Source organism: Rhinatrema bivittatum, chromosome 18, assembly GCF_901001135.1.
Source record: "Rhinatrema bivittatum chromosome 18, aRhiBiv1.1, whole genome shotgun sequence".
NCBI classification, from domain to species: domain Eukaryota; kingdom Metazoa; phylum Chordata; class Amphibia; order Gymnophiona; family Rhinatrematidae; genus Rhinatrema; species Rhinatrema bivittatum.
Window position 1 is genome coordinate 54,529,069 of NC_042632.1, and position 21,508 is coordinate 54,550,576.

Sequence of the window (21,508 nt, forward strand, 5' to 3'; positions counted from 1 at the left end):
GGATGGCAAACCAAGCTGACAGGGATAATATGAGTCTAATATTGTTCTTAACATAAAGAAACCCCCACACACACAAAAAAAAAAAAGATTACAGAAAAATGTTAAATGTAGAGTAGAAAAGTGCAAAAGGAAGGAAAATCTGATTTATGACTGCTACAGTATGTTACAAGTACTAGGACTATGGTGTGCTTTGGTGTTAAAATCTGTTAGCCCCAGGCTGAGAATGCTGTTTGACCTTGAAGAAGCTCCAGCAGACCCTGCAGAGAGCGTGCAGAGAGAAAAGGAAGTCTTGAATGCTCTGGACTGTGAAGCAGAAGGTAACTCACACAAGACATAACTGCATGTAGCACCCAATCCTGTCATGGGAGCACGTGGTTGGACTCCAGGGGGACGCGGGGCAGTGAATAAGAAGGGCTGGTCGGTGAGCCGAAAGAAAAGTACTGGAAGGCAGCATAACATACAAGGAAACCTGTGCGTCTGTACCACAGCGACCCCTCTCCATTTCAGAAGCTGATAACTGGTGCACGCTTTCTCTGCCTTGTTGCCATACTTTGGTTTGGCATTCTAGATCTAGGCCTTGCATGCGATGCCTAAGGAATATAACTGAGGTGGGTTTTATAATAATAAAGTTACTGGATTTGGTAACGGTGCTGCTGCTCTGTGGCCTCACATTTATCAGGGATCTAATAATAATAAAGTCAACCTCACTGGTGCAGCAGCATTGCATCCTAAATCCTTCTATGAAAGGGAACCCCCAACAGAAAGGGTGGGTCGGCTCCACCATGGGGAAAGCCAGTCTGTTGGTATAGACATTACAGACGGAAAAAAAACACCTGACCAACAGAAGAAAACAGCTTCAGAAATTAAACCAGGAGCTGGAAAATGATCCAAAGTGGAATCTCAGCAGCCAGTTGCCATTCCAGATTATTAATGAAAGACTCACTCTGCTGTATTATCACAATTTGTTTCTGGGTGGCTTGATGATAATACAGCCCTGGAGGGAAGCAAGGAGCCTCACTTCTTATTCTTTAAAGATGGTGCATGACTTACTAGGGGCCTGCAAAATGAATCTTACCTGATCTTAAGAGCTCTGTTCTTGCCTTCTGAGTTAGACAACCAGATTTACTGCTGCAGAAACAGTTTTTGAAATTCCCTTCCAGAAATGTAAACTTGCATTGTGGAAGTTCTTAAAATGCTCTTCTTATGTTGCCTTTCCATATAATCTTTGCACGCCTTCCAAAAATGCCCGACATGAAAAGAAACAAAAGCCTTCCTTTGCAGTTCATTTACACTTTACACTAAATCATGATGTCTGCCCTGACAGTACAACCAAGAGTGCAATTAAGTTGCTACACAGCTACTGGTGCACTTTTTCTTTTTTCTTTTTTTTTTAAGGAGAATAATCATTTCGCTACAATGATTGTGTTCTTTTCAAATGCAGTAAAACAAACAGAGAGGGCTGGTTTAACAAGTGCTTGAAACAGGATACACTCTGTGCACCTGAGAAGCAGGTGCCACAGCATGCGCAGCAAATTCTCCAAGCAAAATACAGCAAGATAAACGACATTCCAGTGAAAATCTACATATTTTCATCTCTGTTTTTGTTTCATTTTCATGCCTTTTCATGGCTCATTTTTTTAAAGTTTTGCGTGCATTCTTTAGTAATTTCTTGTATTTGCATGACTAAAGCCTTGTCTACTGCTAATATTATTAATTGCTTACTCTGACAATTTTTCAATACTAAGTTTTGAATAAAGAATTGATAAAGATTTTAGAATTGATTATTCCACGCATTTGGTTTCCTTCCCACTCCCTGGTTGATGGTAATACATTTTCTCTCTTTATTTCATTAAATATGGATATTATGAATATGTTGGGTTTTCGGCATCAATATTATTACAGCTGAACTATGTCTATACATTGACTTTTCCAAAGGCAAGCAGCACATCTGAGTATTTGTTTAAATGTATTTGGCAGATTGCGTATCATTACCCTAGTAATACTGAAGCTGATGTGGACTGTCACCAGGAGCAATGCTGCAGAAGGCGATTATTTTAAACATTGATCCAACACAGAGGGGACGATAAGGGCAAACTGTGAGCATGCTTTTCCATCTGGGAATGTGGTATACCGAACTATGACTTTAGCATGATGATTTTATTTTCTTAATTGCTGTGAGTTGCCTTCTTGCCTGAAAGGATGAGGAGGAGTCAGAATGGACTGAGGTAATGAACAATCTTGTACAGCAATTTTGGAGGAAGAACAGGCAGAATACCACAGAAGGGGATATTTGAATGTGTGTGTATTGTGCAGCTGCATGTGTTTTTTACATGGAAACACTTTTTGGTATAATTTTGAAGCATTTTAAGATTTGATTTGTATTTTTTCCCCTTTTCTTCCTCATTATTTTTGTATTGTTTGCATATTATGGTGGATTTTATTGACGTTCATGTTCATTGTTTATCTGCCTTACAACTTTTACTGCATATAAATGCAGTACTGGAATATAAATGATTAAATAATAATAACGTGATTTATGTTTGAGATTGCACTGATGAAAGTCCCATGTGGGACTAAAAAGTTGGCAGTATGCAAGTACTTAATAAATAGATTTATTATCCTTTTCAGCTGCATTTTGAATCATGGTAGTTTAGTTGGGTTTTTCTACCTTTAGATAATGCAACTTTATTAAAGAACCCAAAATGTGCCAATAAAGGAAGCATGAGCTAACAGCAACCACAAGCCATGGAGTAGCCAATTTGCTACCAGCAGGCTACAACTTCCTGAAACCACCCGCAAGTTGGTGGTGACCAGGTACTGTCCTGAAAGGCCACAGGTAACTAGGGGGCTGGATGTCTGAGCAAAAGCCTTGCTAATGTTGGCAGTCACTGAGCTTATAACAAAACCTGGCAGTAAGATAATTAGGTGGGAGGGTTTGGTGTTGGATAAAGTATGAGAAATGAATGCTTATCTACCGAGGAAGGTGGAGCACACTGGAGGATGATAAGGGGTGATCTCATGTTCTATGGCTGCCAGCTGGGATAGATCCTTGCAATGTAGACAGGAAGACCTGGGCAAAATGATGTTTTCTCCCATCATCAACTATGTTACTGGTTTGTTTGTTTTTGGAACATGGGGTTTTGGAGTCCCACCCCCCCACACAATAGTTTTAAGTTAGTCCTTTCCACACAGTTTAGTTCAGACAGCCTGCATATACGGTCCTCGATTTTCTCCTAATTTTCTTTCACATCCTACCCCACACAAGACTAAAAAGTGCCAGTGGGCTCCCACGTAGACTACATAATGAAACAACATCTTCAACTGGTGTTATTATACACTGGTAAATGTTTTATATGAACTGTTATTAAAAATGAGATGGCTGTATGTTTGAACTCTATTAGCATTTCTTAGGAGCCGATACACTAAAGTGAGCTAATATCAGTCATTAATGAGCATATGTATAGTATTTATCACTAACAGATGGTTCATGACATGCAAATTAGGCATGTGTTACTGCAGATGCTAAAGTGCACATATTCATGTGGACAGGTTTGCAAAAACTTAACTACACCTGAGGTATAGATACTTTTAGGCAACTCCGGTCCTCAAGAGCCACAAACAGGCCAGGTTTTCAGCATATCCACAATGCACTGCTGCCACAGTATGCAAATCTATCTTATGCATATTCATTGTGGATCTCCTGAAAACCTGGCCTTTTTGTGGCTGTTGAGGAGGACTGGAGTTGACCACCCCTACATTAATGCATCTGTGAAGACATTTGCATACATACTTTATTGCTTCACTAACAGGTAAAGAGTCATTTTGCAAAGTTTTGCACCTCATTACCTCATTAGCATTAATTTTGCTTATCCTTATTTAAGCTAGTTTACACATGCTAACACAGAAACTAACTTGCATATGTTCACAGCATTGTGAATGCATGTTAACCATTTGCAAGTGCATTTCATGCTTGTGATGGCACATTGGCCTCCCTAGTGTTTTATTAAACAAGATAAGGCAATAAAATAAACTTGGTTCTGTCTCTTTCCTATAGATAAAGGGATCAGGAAGGCCTTAAACAGAAAGCAGCAGTGGAGGAAATTCAGACTCTGCCTGGTGATGAGAAGGGTTCTCAAACTTGGTTTTATCTGTCTAAGAGGACGGTGACCTGGGAAGCCAGGCTCCAGACGTCAGCACTGATAAATCGCTCCTGCTTGTTCTTCACAAGTATTACATGGAAGATAATAGCAAACAGCTTCTGCCAGGGCCTGCTGATTAATTTGCACCCACTGTTTTATTTAACTACCCCTAGGGAGACAGGCTAGAACCATCCTGAGCGGGTTCTGTTCAAGCACTCGGTTTTCAGATGCAGAGATTGAGGATTATTGCTGTAGATAGGGAGGACAATATTCAAAGACATCTAGCTGTATTAATAGTGGTAAGTTAGTTAGATTGTGCCACCACCACCACCAGCACCACCAATGCGACTGACGTCGCAGTAATTCAAGGTAACAATAAAATACATCAAAACGCAAACTAAAATTATATATCCCAAATAGAAAAACCACAATATCCCCAAAACTTACTAAACGTTGCCCCTAAATCCTAACAATTCAGCAATTACATTACTAGATAATTATCTAACAGGTTTACAACATAACGTCTACAGGAACAAAGTAAGAACTCCAAATACACATCCCCCTGCCCACGTCCACCAGGAAGGGAGAACGATGCCTTTAAAAGAGCACAAGGTGTGCCCTGCTGAGTCAGACCAAAGCATCCCGTCTCCAACAGCTGACAAGTGCCTGGCAGCAGAGCCATTCCAGGGATAAGCGCTGCCGCCTTACCCCAGGTCTGCTGCATGAACTCTTCCTCCAGGAACTTCTCAAACCCTTTTAAACCCCGCTATGCTACATGCCTTGACCACGCCTCCCGGCAACAAATTCTACAGAATGGCTGTGCTTTGAGTGAAAAAGAATACCTTCTCCAATTTGTTTTTAATCTGCTTCCTGTTAGTTTCCTGTTAGTTTCATGAAGTGCCCCAGGTCCTCTAATACTTTCTTCCTATTCCACTCCACTCAGGGTTTTATAAACCTCTACCATATCCCCCCCTCACTCATCTCTCCTCCTAACCTGTTTAACCTTTCTTCAACAACCTTGATCATTTTTATTGCTTTTCTGCACCTTTCAGTGTCTTTTATGAGATGGAACAAAAAACTCTGCTAGTCTGAGGAACTTGCTACCTTCCTCAGCCCTTCTGTATGACAAAATCCAGTTACAGAGAAGGAGTGCAGCTCTCAGCATCTTCCCATACACTGAACAGGCAAAACCATACGTGCTAGCACCTCTGCAAACTGGTCTACTCCACCATGCTGACTGGCAGAAGTCCAAGCCAAGCAGCACCGCTTTACTGCAGATATCAGCTCTTTGAACATTATATTTTGCAACTTCATTTCAAACGTCAATGTCTTCCCCCTAAGCTGGCACTAAAGAGGCTGTGATCCAAAGGCACAACAAAGGACCATGCACTACAGCAAGTTGCTTGGCTGAGTACAGCTCCTTTAAGTCAGCTTATAAAGCTGCTTGCTCATTGTGGTGTGGTGCAATTTTAAGAGCTGAGCTTAAATCAAACCTCTTCACTAAGGCCAGTGTGTCTCACTTGATCGGCTAAGTAAGATAGCTGGAGAAGTCTAAGCGCTATTTATCCGGCTAAGTAAGATAGCTGGAGAAGTCTAACAGCGCTATTTATCCGACTAAATAAGATAGCTGGAGAAGTCTAACAACGCTATTTATCCGGCTAAGTAAGATAGCTAGGGAAGTCTAACAGCGCTATTTATCCAGCTAAGTAAGATAGCTGGAGAAGTCTACCAGCGCTATTTATCCAGCTAAGTAAGATAGCTGGGGAAGTCTAACAGTGCTATTTATCCGGCTAAGATAGCTTGGGAAGTCTAACAGCGCTATTTAGCCGACTAAATAAGATAGCTGGGGAAGTCTAACAGCACTATTTATCCGGCTAAGTAAGATAGCTGGAGAAGTCTAACAGTGCTATTTATCCGGCTAAGTAAGATAGCTGGGGAAGTCTAACAGCGCTATTTATCCAGCTAAGTAAGATAGCTGGGGAAGTCTAACAGTGCTATTTATCCGGCTATCAGATTTAGCTTGAGAAGTCTAACAGCGCTATTTATCCAGCTAAGTAAGATAGCTGGGGAAGTCTAACAGTGCTATTTATCCGGCTATCAGATTTAGCTTGAGAAGTCTAACAGCGCTATTTATCCGACTAAGTAAGATAGCTGGGGAAGTCTAACAGCGCTATTTATCCGGCTAAATAAGATAGCTGGAGAAGTCTAACAGCACTATTTATCCAGCTAAGATAGCTTGGGAAGTCTAACAGCGCTATTTATCCGGCTAAGTAAGATAGCTGGGGAAGTCTAACAGCGCTATTTATCCAGCTAAGATAGCTTGGGAAGTCTAACAGCGCTATTTATCCGGCTAAATAAGATAGCTGCGGAAGTCTAACAGCGCTATTTAAAATATTTATCCGGCTAAGTAAGATAGCTGGAGAAGTCTAACAGCGCTATTTATCCGGCTAAGTAAGATAGCTGGAGAAGTCTGACAGTGCTATTTATCCGGCTAAGTAAGATAGCTGAGGAAGTCTAACAGCGCTATTTATCCGGCTATCAGATTTAGCTGGAGAAGTCTAACAGCGCTATTTATCCAACTAAATAAGATAGCTGGAGAAGTCTAACAGCGCTATTTATCCGGCCAAATAAGATAGCTGGAGAAGTCTAACAGCGCTATTAATCTGGCTAAGTAAGATAGCTGGGGAAGTCTAACAGCACTATTTATCCGGCTAAGATAGCTTGGGAAGTCTAACAGCGCTATTTATCCGGCTAAATAAGATAGCTGGGGAAGTCTAACAGCGCTATTTATCCGGCTAAGTAAGATAGCTGGAGAAGTCTAACAGCGCTATTTATCCGGCTAAGTAAGATAGCTGGGGAAGTCTAACAGCGCTATTTATCCGGCTAAATAAGATAGCTGGAGAAGTCTAACAGCGCTATTAATCCGGCTAAGTAAGATAGCTGGGGAAGTCTAACAGCACTATTTATCCAGCTAAGATAGCTTGGGAAGTCTAACAGCGCTATTTATCCGACTAAATAAGATAGCTGGAGAAGTCTAACAGTGCTATTTATCCGGCTAAGTAAGATAGCTGGGGAAGTCTAACAGCGCTATTTATCCAGCTAAGTAAGATAGCTGGGGAAGTCTAACAGCGCTATTTATCCGGCTATCAGATTTAGCTGGAGAAGTCTAACAGCGCTATTTATCCGGTTATCAGATTTAGCTGGAGAAGTCTAACAGCGCTATTTATCCGGCTATCGGATTTAGCTGGATATGTCACAATTTAAAACTTATCTGGCTAAGTAGCACTTTTTAGACTTAGCCAACTATCTTACATACCCGGATAAGTACTTAGCTGGATAAATTGGAACTAATTCAGATAAGTCCAAACTTGCTCAGCTCGTGGTTTTACATACAGGAGAATTTGTGCGCACATATGTACTCGTATTTTATAACCTGCACATATCGTGCCCACGCTGGTTATAAAATACAGTAGTGACTTTGCATGCACCCATATACACGCATAAACCATTGTGATGGTGAAACCGACAACGGTATATAAAACTCGATAAATAAGTAAATAAATAAATGGGCGCACACGAGCAGTATGCTCCCTATCTTCCTCTCTCTAAATCTTTACATTTCCAAGAGGATTTTATACCTCTACAACCAGACACAAAGCTGTAGTTTATCCTGACAGTTCTTACCTTTAATCTTTCTGTTACACCATCCGTGAAGCTGACAGTAAATTCAGCAATCTTTGGCACCCGAAGTTTACCTTTGTTCTTCTGGTCCGACTTGTACTCTGTTCTTGTTTTAACTACCACCTGAAATAATGCAAGAGGTTTCTCAGGTTTTATTTTTTAATATCCAGTCTTTAATTAAGAATAACAATGTTTCAAATGGATGCAGTGCCTTTTATCTGAGTCAAGATCTCACAATTCTTCTTGATTATCACACTCGACAAACATGCAAACAGCCACTTGAAGCGGCTGTCATGGAAACACTTTCATTCTTGATCCCAGAGGACCTTACTCAGAAATAAACATCTGGCTACTAAAATCAAGTTAAGGATGCTTAAAACTCGGATTGTTCGCAAAAAAATAAACCAAAAAAACACTGAGGTATGAAATAATCACAAAAGGAGGGAACCAGGATTTAAAAAGTAGCCAACAGGACACACAAGATGAGACCTTCGTAACTTGGGGCTATACGCGTTCGCTAAACAGCTGTTCCATACTTATTTCATATAAATGCTAAGCATTTGCAATGCTCCCCATTTTTAATCATAGGTGTCATATACTTTTTAGTTATCTTTTTATGAAAAATGTGCCTTTGTGAATCCAAGAAATGCATCTTTGAGAAATGTACACTTTGTGAAAAAGAGTCAAATAGGAGAAATAGTACAGCTCATGATGCTGCCAGTGCGAAATAGTCTACATTTCAATGTGTAGAGGCAGACATCGATTTTTCATACTTTAGTGCAGGATAATGACACCTCTGCATTATTTACACTGATAGTACCTGTAAAAAAGCAAACCCATTGGAGAATGATACCATTAATGAACCACTTTACGCAGCTGACCTAGCTCCAATGGCAAAAAAGGAACTTCAGGCCCAACTGAACAAGTTAAATATACAACATAAAGACCAAAACATGAAAATTTGTATTGAAAAATGGAAGTAATGCACATAATGATAAATTGTACACAACTTAAACAAACAAATATTGGTATCTAGGAGTGACCACAACAGAAGATGAGAGGTGTGTTAGATGTTATTACCCTTACTCCAACATACATCCTTATCTAAAACTACAAAAACCAACCATATCAAGACTATCTTTATATCAGCATTATGTCATCAGTATCAGACATGCACTTTACCATCAGCTCATGAATGGAAATTTGCCTCAACAGAAATGAAATGCCCGAGAATGGCACTAGGAGTGACATGAAGAGTTGGCATCAGAAATGAAGAGACTCAGCACAGAATGGGTTTGCAATGTGCCCTACAATTTGTTAGACAACAAAATTATTTTGTTTAGCCATCTTATCAGAATGACTTGGAATAAGCTTCCCCAGAAAGCTTACGTGCAACATCAGAATGGTTGGAAAGCCAAAGGAAGATCACGTAGGGGATGGGAAGATGACATCAAAGATACATTCAAGTAAGATCAGATAGACATGGGGAGGACAATGTTCAAGCGGATTTGCCTGATAACTAAGCAGTGACCTGGGTAAGCTCCTGAGGCTGAAAACTGCACTCCATCTCCCAGCAGCTACAAGTTTTACTGTGCACATACTTTCAGATATGGGGAAAAGAGGCTAGGCCAGATCAGGGAAAGTATACCCGCACATTGCACTCATTGTCCCCAAATTTTCAAAGGGAAATGCTAAATGGAGTTTCCTTTTGAAGATTAGCTTGTCGGTCCAGTCTGCAAGCTGCCCACGGGGTTTCAAAATTGCTCCCCAATAGAAGCAATATAAAGAGCTTATGATCATTCCTTGCATTTCCTTTAGCCCTGCCAATGGGTAGAAGAGGCTAGGAGAAGAAGAATCCAGGATTTTGTATGTGTTTCGTTTTGATTTTTCCATAATTGCATGAACATAATGCAACATGATTAATTTATTGACAAATATTCTCCATAACTTGATCAATATAAGTCGCTGCACATTTTGTGTGAATTTATGCATAGGCATTATTTCTACTTTTGAGCCTCTAGCACCTCCTTGTATTCATGTACAGTTTTGGCCCAATTTTAAAAGAGCCATGCATGTACATTTTAGGGGTTATGCTCATGGTCAGGCCTTGCACGCACCATTTACAATGGGCCCGGCCATGCGCATAGCCCCTGTTACGTGCCAAAGTGCTCGGCCTGCCATTAGCCACTGTCCTGGAGAAGCGCGCGCCGGCAGCTGGCCAACGCACGGAAGATACTTCTGCTCCAGAGGAGCAGTAAGTATTAAAGTAAAAAATTAGGGGCTAGGCAGGATTAGGTTAGGGGTCGGGGGGGGAGAGAGGAAAGGTAGGAAGGGTAGGGTTAGGGAAGTTCCCTCCCTGTCCGCTCCTTAATTGGAACGGACTGGGAGGGGACTGGCCAATCGCATCGCCATGCGTAGGTTATAAAATTCCTCCCCCACAGCGCGCGCATGTTATAAAATCGGTGCGTCCATGTGCACACGTGGGGCTTAAAATCGACCCCTGAAGCACAATTCCACAGCAAGCATGACCTGGGTTAGAACATCTTTACAAATAGTGGGAACTGCTGAAATTGTGTTAGCATCGTCTTCCTAGCAAAAATGTCACACATTCTTGGGAGGTGTAGCTTCCAAATGTATGTGAATTGCTTTGCTCTCATCCGCATCCCACAACTTATAACTTTTAAAGAAGACAAAACACCAGCACAAGGCTACCATCTGGATTGGGTATGAGGTGATCTATTACAGGCACAATAACCCATCAGGAAGTAATTTGGTAGTTTGGAACTAGTAAATTATCCAATCAGAACATACTTTATTGTATCATAACTTAACAATACTAATTGTGAAATGCAAGATGTATTAGTATGCACAACACATTGATGTCAAGGCACACAAACTACACCGGAAGAATGGGAGAGGGAGTTTACTGGTGTGAACACCTCACAGTTAAGCGTATGCTGAGTTAATTGACAAGAGTTATTAAGATGTGGTGAAGTTCTGGGAGCAATCTAATGGCAAATCAGCCAATTTGAAAGAAGAGGTGAAAGTATGTTGCCCTACAGTGCTGCGAGTATTTACATACAGCTCAAGACTGTAGCAATCATCAGTAAGCCATGAAATCAGGAAACAGCTGGGCAGAAAAGTCAATACACAGAAAAGGACAACCCAAAGGTCAAAAACATGAACATCAAACAAAAATGAATGAATCTAATTCTGAAAGCCTATGAAGGAATTTTCTTAGAAACAAATCCAGACACAGCTGAAATACAGGCAAGGTCAAAGAGGCAGTATACTGGGTCCCTGACTTTGCAAAGTTTCAAGCACATTTCTACCAAATGCTCTTTGCAAAACATTTGAATGCCGTCTCAGTTCCACTCACATTAGTGACCTCAGTGTGTAGCGCCAAAGTCTAGAATTCAGTCCTCTTTTTGCCACACTCTGCCCTGAAATCTCCCCAAGGTCGCTCACCTAGCTTTTCATGCTCGATAGTAGATGCCAGTGGAGTGCAACATGAAGGATGAAAGAGTTTGGCTTGCACTTGTATCTTACATTGGAGCCTTTGGTGATTTTATTCCGTTCCGGTGAGAAGGGTGGGAGGGAAAAGCTTCTATGTGCTCCCCACAATCAAACGTCGAGATAGCGCTACTACCAGCCGGTCACATTGTGACTCTTGTTCCCAAACTAAGAAATCCATTTTATTTTTAAGACATTTATTTATGTATAAATATTTGACAGTCCTTTGATTAAACAGTATCCATTACACATCTATGTGCTGATGTATGCGGGAGGGGGGGCGTTTGAGAGATAAGGGGAGACTGCTGGGACAGGGGATGATTTTGAAAGAGAGAGAGACAGCATCAGACTGCTAGGAGTGGGAAGTTCAAGTGAGAGGGAAACTGCCGAGGAAGACTTCTGGGGATGGGGGGCGGTGAGAGAGCTCAGCAGTTGAGTCTTTCCCCCTCCCTCCCCCCACCCCAAAGCTGCTGGCACTGAGATTTCTGGGCTGGCTCCTACAGCTCTGTGAAGCAAAGCCCTTAGGGTCAAGTTAGGTGAGTTCTGGGAGGAGGAAACATCACTATCATGGCTGGGCCGAGCAGGGAGAGGGGAATAATTCCTGGGAAATGGTGAGTGAAGCCTGAAGGTGCTTACGACTGAGCTGAAAGACCAAAAACAGGAGGAAACTAGTAGGCCAAAAAAACAAGGAGAAGTGATAGCATCCCCTGACAAGGAGAAGGGAGAGTATAATTTCATACCCGTAACTCTGATAACAGCAGCTTAGTGGATTCCCGCACAGGCCCCACGCTGCAAAGGAGCTTCCCGATCCGACAGCTGCAACTTTGAAGGCTTCAGGCTGTTACTGTCAACAACAGGCTCCAACCTTCATTTCTCTTTTTTGCCAAAAGCTTAAAGGAGAACAGAGTGTGCAGCACCGTAAGTGAAGGTGGGTGGTCTGTATGAATCCACAGAGCTGCCATTAGAGAACCACAGTTACAGGTAAGCAATTACGCCTTCTCCAACAACAAGCAACCTCAACGGAGTCACACACATAGGGCACTGCCAAAGTTAGGGTGTCTGAGAGCAAGGCCCCTGGCCATCCAGGGATAAAGAGAGTGCCAGGAATAAAAGGAGTTGTACGCCCAGTGAAACAGATTTGAAGACGCCGAAAAGCTTACGCAAGTAAATTAGAATCAAGGACAGACAAAGTTGCTTTCATGGGGTGGGTGTTCACTAACCTCCATGAGCAGGTCAAGCAATGACCCCAGGAGATCAACCGTGTGCACAGCCAAAACCAAACAACACAGCATGAGACCTTCATGAAGATCAGGGGATGAGGAATGTAATTGTAGGCAAGCACGAACAGGTATAGCTATAATATACGGAGAGGAAATGAAATCAAATTCCCAACGAAACAGACTAAAATTGAATAGATTAGGTGTAAAAGGACCAAGGGGGCTGAAAATGAATAAGATTACATGAAATACAGAGACTACAGGTGCCACATGTGAAAGGGTAGAGGAAACAGAACTACAGCTTAGAAATGCTGACCTTGTTAGGGCATCCTTCAGACAGAATAGCTGTAATCCACAGCAGATAGCCAGATATTTAGATACCAATACAATGAACTACTAGAAGCATTAAGTAAAAAGGAGCTGCAGAAAAAAACTCTGTTTCCTATGCAAGGAAATCACTTTCAAAGGGTAAATAAACACTTTGGAACATTAAGATTCAGCCACAAGAATGCTCTGGGATTTAAGGCACTCAGAAGACAGTGAATTAAAAGGATCCTGGATGCACCGAAACAAAAAAAACTGTTTTTGCATTTCACATGCAAAAGTGTTCAGCCCTTAAGGAACTCTAAAAGAAAAATGCCTGAGATCCTAGGAATACATCGCAACAGAGCTCAAGAGTAAGACAAGAAACAAGCAAACTCACAGCTAAGGGCGTCCTAGGGAAAAAAAAGCTAGAACCATTACAAATGTTTGATCCGTGAGCCAAAATGGGACTAAGACAGGACTTCAAGAAGCAGGGGGTAAGCCCAAAATGGAGGTAGTGAATGCTTACTGGATTTCGTCCTGAGCAGTCTACAGGCCCTATGAGCTTAGCATGAGAGAGAAAGACCAAGAAGGTTCCAGGCATAGCCCCTCAGTTACGCTTGCCTTTCTGGACAAACTGGATGGGCCTTGTAGTTTCACACAGAAACTCATCCCATGACCCAATGACACAACATGTGAACATCATGTGCATGCCTGTGGGGAAAAATGCAGAGGTCTATATTCAGAAGCATTAAGATAGATAACTCAGAAATGATCCGGCTAAATTAATATTTGAGCACTTAGTTGGCTATATTTTAGCTGGCTAAGTTAGGGGTGTTCCAGGGACTGCACTACCTCCAGAGTTAGCTGGATAAGTTTATCTGGCTAACTTTGGTATCCAAACAGTGACTGAATATGGATCTCCGTGTCTCCAAAATAAACTGAGACCTCAAAGAGCTTCTTGCAATTCAGAATCAGATCCATAAAGAAAGCATCTGTGCATGGAACCGGATAAGAACAATTTCAGCATTCAATAACAGACGAAACCTACGGGGATTACAGCCAGGCTGTCCTGCTGATCCTAGTACAGGGCTGGTATATGCTGACCCATAATTTGGAGCAGAGAAGCCTGCACAACAAATCTCAGCAGTGATCTAGAAAAATGCCTGCCACCTGGTGAGGTTCAATAAGTGCCAGAAGAATTTCAGCTTAATTTATATTTATTGCCTGTGGACACCTCGGGTTAGGCATGGCAGGACTAAAACTATCATCAGGCCAATGAACTCAGTGCCATGTAAGAAAAGTGCCAAGACGTTCCTGCAGCTGATGAATGCAGGGAGGAAGGCACAAGGGTCAACTGGGCCAACCCATGGAGGCAATCAGCCCCATAACAACTGGAAAATGTGAGCAAATGCCTGTACAGTTACTGCACTGCAACATAACAATACTGCCCACTAGATTTATGTCTAGAAATTTGTGGAAAGGATAAATAAAACAATAAAACAAATTATAGCGGGTGAAAATAACATGAGCAATTATGCCAGCAGTGGTCTGGGACAACATTTTTCTCAGTTTATTTTATTTATAGCAGATGCAAGAAGGGAAGCTACATTGGTGGAACAGGCCAGAAATTCAAGACAAGAATATACCTCCACAGACACAAGATCACACACTGCAAAGAAAAACAAGGCAGCGACTCCGTGACGAAACATTTCTCAGGATCAGACCACAGTATCAGTGATCCTCTGAGGATACTAAAAGGGAAATGAAGAACTATCCGAGAACATAAGACACTGGAAATGAGAATGATCAGAGCCTATAAAAACAAACATACAAGGGACATGGGTCTCCTCACCCATTGCCAGACATAATTCTGCTGTCTGCCCGACAGCCTTCTCCTCACTCTGCTAACACAGCACCTCCCTTCCTGCCTCCCCCACCGTTCTCATGTGATCTGTGAATCACCTGGGTATTCAGGCAACATTATTCTTTACCCTGATCTGATGAACAGTTCCCAAAACCTACTCAAGAAATGTATTAACTGATCTTTTTTCTTCAACTGGTCTGCTGCCCTCCACCCTAGGCACGGCAAATCCAGGCCTGAGGCTAGAAGTGCTGCAGAAGGACCATCTCTAGAAAGAAAGACGTGACAGCTATTGCTCTGCAGCAACTTACTGGAGAATTCAAAGTAGATGGACAGGCAAAGAAAGCTCCAGAACATAGGAAAAGGAAAGATGGAGATTTAAAGTTGAATATTAGCAGGCAACTATGAGTAAACGCACTAGGCTATTACAGCAGGTTGATAGTGCGTACAACTGGGGCAGATCCAAATGGACTAAAAGCTTATTGGGAATTAGAATCAAAATACTTGGCGCAAAAAACAAGGGCAATGCATGCTACGTCCTACTGATCCTGGTCTTAGACACACAACCTGATGAAGGTTATATCTAGACTGAAACCGATAGACTGCCTGTTAATAAATGTAGCTTTCCTTTACTGTATGTAGGTGCATCTGCTTGGTGTATTATAATCAACATTTCTTGGTTGCACATGTGGCTTTCCCACCACAGTCAGCATACTCAAATTATCTAGTTATTTTCTTGTTTTTGCATTAAACCTCATTTTCATCTTGATACTTTTTCTATATAACCCATAAGAACATAAGAAATTGCCATGCTGGGTCAGACCAAGGGTCCATCAAGCCCAGCATCCTGTTTCCAACAGAGGCCAAACCAGGCCACAAGAACCTGGCAATTACCCAAACACTAAGAAAATCCCATGCTACTGATACAATTAATTTTCTCCGATTAGTCTTAAATGTGCTACTTGCTAACTTCATGGAATGCCCCCTAGTCTTTCTATTATTCGAAAGTGTAAATAACCGAGTCACATCTACTCGTTCAAGACCTCTCATGATCTTAAAGACCTCTATCATATTTCCCCCTCAGCCGTCTCTTCTCCAAGCTGAACAGCCCTAACCTCTTCAGCCTTTCCTCATAGGGGAGCTGTTCCATCCCCTTTATCATTTTGGTTGCCCTTCTCTGTACCTTCTCCATCACAACTATATCTTTTTTGAGATGCAGCAACCAGAATTGTACACAGTATTCAAGGTACGGTCTCACCATGGAACAAAGAAATAAAATACAATGTCAAAAACAAATGCCCCTAAGCAGGCTGATCTCAGAGCACTGCTTTCAAAATGCAACGACAAGCCACAGTACAATGGAGTGAAAAGTGACTCTCACCAGCATCGCTCTCAGAAATAAGGGTTAACAAACAATAACAAGAAAAAATATATCAGGTGCTACCTTTTTATCGGACTAACCTAAAACATTTCCTGACTAGCTTTCCAGAGTTAACACTCTCTTCTCAAAGTCAGAATTAAAATGAGCAAAAGATGACATTGCCTGGAAATATATGTGAATCATAAAGGCCATATCAATGATAGGGTGAAAGGGAAGATGGGTTTTGATCGGCGATCAGATGTGACAGGCATTAAAAATTGTATGGCTCCAAATCAATAAGAAGTCTAGGTCTTTGTTAAATTTTTTGTCAGTTCTGAAGTTTCTGATCATTTTAACTTAAAAATAATGCATTAAAAGGGTAATTTTCAAAGGAGCTAGGCGCATACATATAACATACTATCGTAGCAATTTTAAAAAGTTATTTACGCACGTAAAATGCATTTACACATGTGTAACCTATTGACAATTCAATGGCTTATATTGTAGCAATTTTCAAAAGCCAACTTACATGGGTAAACTGCATTCACTTATATATTTATCTATTTAAGATCATTTATTACATGTGTAAAACTCAATTTTAAGCGTGTAAATACTTTTTAAAATCAGATCCTTAGTCCAATAAAAAAAAGTATCACCTTGTATAATTTTTCTTGTTTTTCTATTTAAACTTTATTTCTGTGCATTCAAGTGGACTAAAACAGCAACCACACAGCATCATCCTCATCCCCTCTATATGACACTCCCGATTTTATCCCGGCAATAATAATAGCCTGCAGTTTTCCTACTGCAAACATACACAGCAGCTTTGAAAACTTTCCATTTCTAAAGCAAGGAAGGACAAAGTCTTCAAATTTAGGAGGGGTGTTAATTAATTGCCACCTGCTGGAAATTCTAAGCGAGAGGATTTATCAATCCATAAAGAAATCTGAAAAGCACAGCCAAACAAGAAGCCCAAAGGCCTACGTCTTTCTTTCCCCCCATGTCAACTCCTCACATTCACTGCACTAGAAGGGAGGAGGTCCAGCATTACGCTGCTCTTGGGGTGACACCTAGCGGCTAATCACGGCGGCTTTGAAGAAGGCTTTGAAAGTAAGCGCATCCTATTTTCTTGGCCGCAGGAGGCTGCTGCTGTGAACAGGAAGGAATGTGTAGGAAGGGATCCCCAGGAAAATGGAAGCTGCACAGACTTAGGGCTTCTGATCCTAAGGGGTTTATGAATTGCACATTTAGGGGTTTATGTTTTCAGGCAATTAGGGGTATTTGGCAGACACTAAAATTAGGTATTTAGCAAGATCTTCTCCACATGAGTTCATCACATTTTCAGCACATTTTTAGGTAGAGAAGGTGCATATCAGTCTTTATCTTAAAATATTTACAAGTTGTGTTGCATGGTGTGTGTAAGTGAATAGGGGAGGGGTGCCATGGGAGGTGGGGGAATGGAGGAATGGGGTGGAGGGCATGGGGGAGGCAGGGTGTGTATATGTGTGTGGCTAGAGGGAGTGGCAGGGTGTGTGTGGCTGAAGAAGTTGGAGATGCATGAAGGGAGTGACAGGTAGGGGTTAGCATGTCATTTGTGGCTGATGGTAGACTGGTTTTTGTGGCTTCAGGGCTGGTGGAAGACTGTGTATCCTTTCTTTCATATATACTTACAGATGTACACACACCCATGCTCTCACATCTGCTTCCTTTCTCTCATGTACACAGGCACTCTCTCCCTCACACACACAGTCTTACACACCCAGGCTCTCACACACGCTTCCTTTCATGTACACAGGCACTCTCTCCCTCACACACACACAGTCTTGCAGATATGCACACAGGCTCACACACTCAGGCTCTCACACACACACACAGATACACACTCACACACAAACACACACACTCTCAGGGCCTCGGCAGGATGAAATCCACAGAGACTCCCCTGGACCTCTCTTTGGGCTGCGAAAGAATAAAGGCCCCAATCCCAATGCCCCCCCCCGAGCCGGGCCTCTCCTCGGTCCATCACAGCCCCACCGGGCTTTTCTTTGGGCTGTAGCAAGATGGGGGTCTGCTGCGACCCCGCCAGGCTTCTCTCGGGCCCACTCTGATGATGGCATCCAGCTGCTGTAGGATCAGCCAGATGTCATTACAGCACATCCGTGATAGGCCTATTTTTCATGTGCCTCCAGTTACAACTGGAAAAAACAATTTCCCCATTGGAGTATTTTATCAGGGTTTTTTGGTTTTAATTGAAAATCAGAAGCCCTACACATAATATATAAATATATATATATATCTGATGACATCCAGTCACAGAGGGGATGATAAACAATATCAGAATATATAAATGAACTAATTGGATTTTATCCATGCAAGACACCAAAAGTATGCCTTACAAATGCAACCACAAAAAAATACACACAGTTTGTGTAATAAATAAGACAGCAATGGTTTATAGACTAGTACAATGCAGAGACCAGGAGTGAAGGCTTAGGGGGTAATTTTCAAAAGGATTTAATGCTTAAAACTGGGTTTTACAGGTGTAAATGCTCTTTACCCTTGTACGTGTGCTTTTGAAAATTGCTACAATATATGCCATTGAATTGCCAATAGGGTTTAAGTGCACTTTAAGCATGTAAAAGGGTTTTTGAAAATTGCTGCGATAGCGTGTTACATTTACATGCATAAGTCCTTTGAACATTACCTCTTAAAAATATAAATCCTAACATATGGACAGCCACCATGCACAAGTTACTACAAGAAGGATCCTAATCTAGATGCTGGTCAGACACCAAGACAAAAGCAGTACACCATGTACATGCACAATGCAATGGCAAGGAAAGCTTGCAGAGCGTCTGAACTTTGTAAATAAATCAGAATATGTCTGCCCAAAAATGAATTGATACAAAGTGAGTGCTTAGGTAAGGCAGGTATATTCCATCCTGCACACAGGGTGTTAAAAACACACCTCAAAAATGAAGAAGCAAGAGAAAATGCTAATTTAAAAACTGTTTTCTATATAAAAGACATTGATATTTGTGTTTAAAGCTGGTGGAGCTGTTCTTTGGTTATTTTATTTGTGTTTTAAGTCAAAGAATGTGAATGACACCATTATATATAAAATAGCAATTTATAAAGGTTTAAGTAATTTAAATCTACCAAAATATATTGCCTTGGAACAATATCCCCCTTCATCTTGATGGCATGATGAACAAAATAAAAGAAAACTGACAATTTGCATTATTATTGCAAAAGTCTGAGAATTTCCATTATTACCTACCAGGATGATTAATAAGAACCATTTGGACTGAAAGAATGGGTGGCTAAATAAAACTGATATGAACCAGCTTTCTTCAAAAGTGATAATGGTCTAGTCCACAATGGACAAAATAATCCCCTTACAACAAATAGAGAATGGTCATTTTTTTCCTGTCCATTACCTACCATTTTTTATTTAGATTTTTTAAATACTAGACCTTGTGACTATTATTCGGAAACTTGCATTAAAATTGCTTAATAGGTGCATAAGGGAAATCTTCTAATACAATAAGTGGCAATAAAACTACCACATTAGATTAAATTAGTGATGCATGTATTTGGCACTACAGACGCCTCCCAAATATATTTAATTATTAAGGCCACTAAAAGGTTTTTACATATCAAAACTACACATCATTGGTCTGAGGGAAAGAGCAGATCCTTGTAGCCTTTCCCATGTGCATTACTATCACATCCACCATAGTTCACCAAATAAAATGAAAATGCAGTAGGCTTGGGGTTTGATTTCCGGGTCGGTTCTTCCATTCCCTTGGGGGTGCAGCTGGGGAGGGGGGAAGGAGAGGTCCCAGTCATACTGGAACAGCGACACCTAGTGGAGAGGCTCGGGCCCCACGACTGCAGGGTTCTGAAGGGAGCCCTGCTGAATGGATGGCGACTGTCACTGTGCTGAGTGGACTGAGCCAGCTGGCAGTGCAGAATAAAACAGAGGGATGGTGCTGGTTCCCAAACCCAGTTCCAACTGAGCTGGAAGCCCAAAGGAGCCGGAGGAAACTGATGGAACCAAAAAAATAATCTAAGAAATAATAATTTATCTCTAAATCCTTAATTTATAGAGAAATCTAATAAATTACCAAACAAAACCCCAGTTGATATGTACTGAATTGTTTACCTCTGACGTATCACTGACACACATTGCTTGACATGAAAATCCATTATTATTATTTTGATTATTATTCTGTCAAACGTCTATGAAACCCAGTGCCAAGGAAAAACATATACGCACGATTCTCGATACAATCAAAAATAAATAAATAAAAGGAGCAGAGACACTGTCTGCTCTTACAGTTTTCTATTGCTTCACCTTTTCTGGAGCAGGAAACTGCAGATGATTCACATCCAAGGGTGTGATCAGGGGCACCGTCTGAAACCCTTCCTCATTACAAGGCTGTTTGCTGTTCTTGTCACTCAAATTACTCCCCAGCTTCACCATTCTTGTACCTCACTTTCCAGACCTACAAGAAATCAAAACAACCAACGTTAGACAGATGGCAAAATGATATGAAAGCTTCAGAAAATAGTTACAGATTGTGCAGTTTCATGCAATTCGATTATGCACATCAATCCCTCCCCGTCCTGCTTTAGCTGCCGGATTTTACAGGCACAAGAGATGAATACTAATGAACTTTTTTGCATCTTCACACAATCCAGTTTGAAGAATCCATGTGGGTCTCCATGCAATTATAGCTTTACTTAAAAATACAAAAATAAAAATAAAAATAAAAAAAACAGAAAAATAAAGACTAGCCGAACAAAAGAATGCACGTCCTGCAAAACCACAACTGTCCAAGTGTTTTTACTGAAATCGTTATTTTAAGCATCCTCCTCCCTTTGTTAATATTTGTATTTTCAACTCAATAGCATTAAGAATATAACGCGGAAAAAAAAATGCAATGCTGCCATGAATGACGAACACACACACAAATGGAGCCATTAATCAACTGTTTGACGAGCTGGCAGGAATCGCTGCACTGAGAAGTTTCTGATGAGACCGAGATAACCCAAAAATAATAAGAATAATACAATGAAATGAAAGACCCGACAAAGAGGGTCCGCGGCTCCCTGCTCGGAAAGGTAGCGAGCTCCTGCCTTTCCGAAACGCCTGCGTGTAATACACAGAAAATGGCCAGGGAGGTCGAGCCCAGTCCTTCCGACGCCCTCCAAGCCTTCCTACTTACTGTGGAAGACGCGGTGTCCAAGGCCAGGCGAGCGGGAGCAGCGCTGGTCGCTGTCTCTGGTGCTGAACGCTCTGCGCGTCGGCAGCCGGCTGCTTCCCAGTGCCACTGAAGGCGAGCGAGCGAGCGAGAGCGGGCGGGCGGGCAGCGGCACCTTCCAGCTGACGGCTGGCTGGCACCACCTGCTGTCTCCCTGGGAC

The 21,508-nt window shown here is 41.6% G+C and overlaps 1 protein-coding gene across 12 annotated transcripts in view; it reads right to left on the reverse strand.

Moving 5' to 3' along the window:
• NSG2 (neuronal vesicle trafficking associated 2) overlaps positions 1-21,508 on the reverse strand; it is a 64,696-nt gene that overhangs the window by 24,754 nt on the left and 18,434 nt on the right. For 8 of the 12 annotated variants that reach the window (XM_029583667.1, XM_029583673.1, XM_029583665.1 and 5 more), the window contains 2 exons: positions 20,438-20,588; positions 7,824-7,943 (listed from right to left, as the gene is read on the reverse strand). In XM_029583667.1, coding sequence (XP_029439527.1) covers positions 7,824-7,943; positions 20,438-20,566 — 249 coding nt within the window. In that variant the 5' untranslated portion in view covers positions 20,567-20,588. The other 4 variants (XM_029583672.1, XM_029583670.1, XM_029583669.1 and 1 more) reach the window with 4 other exon arrangements.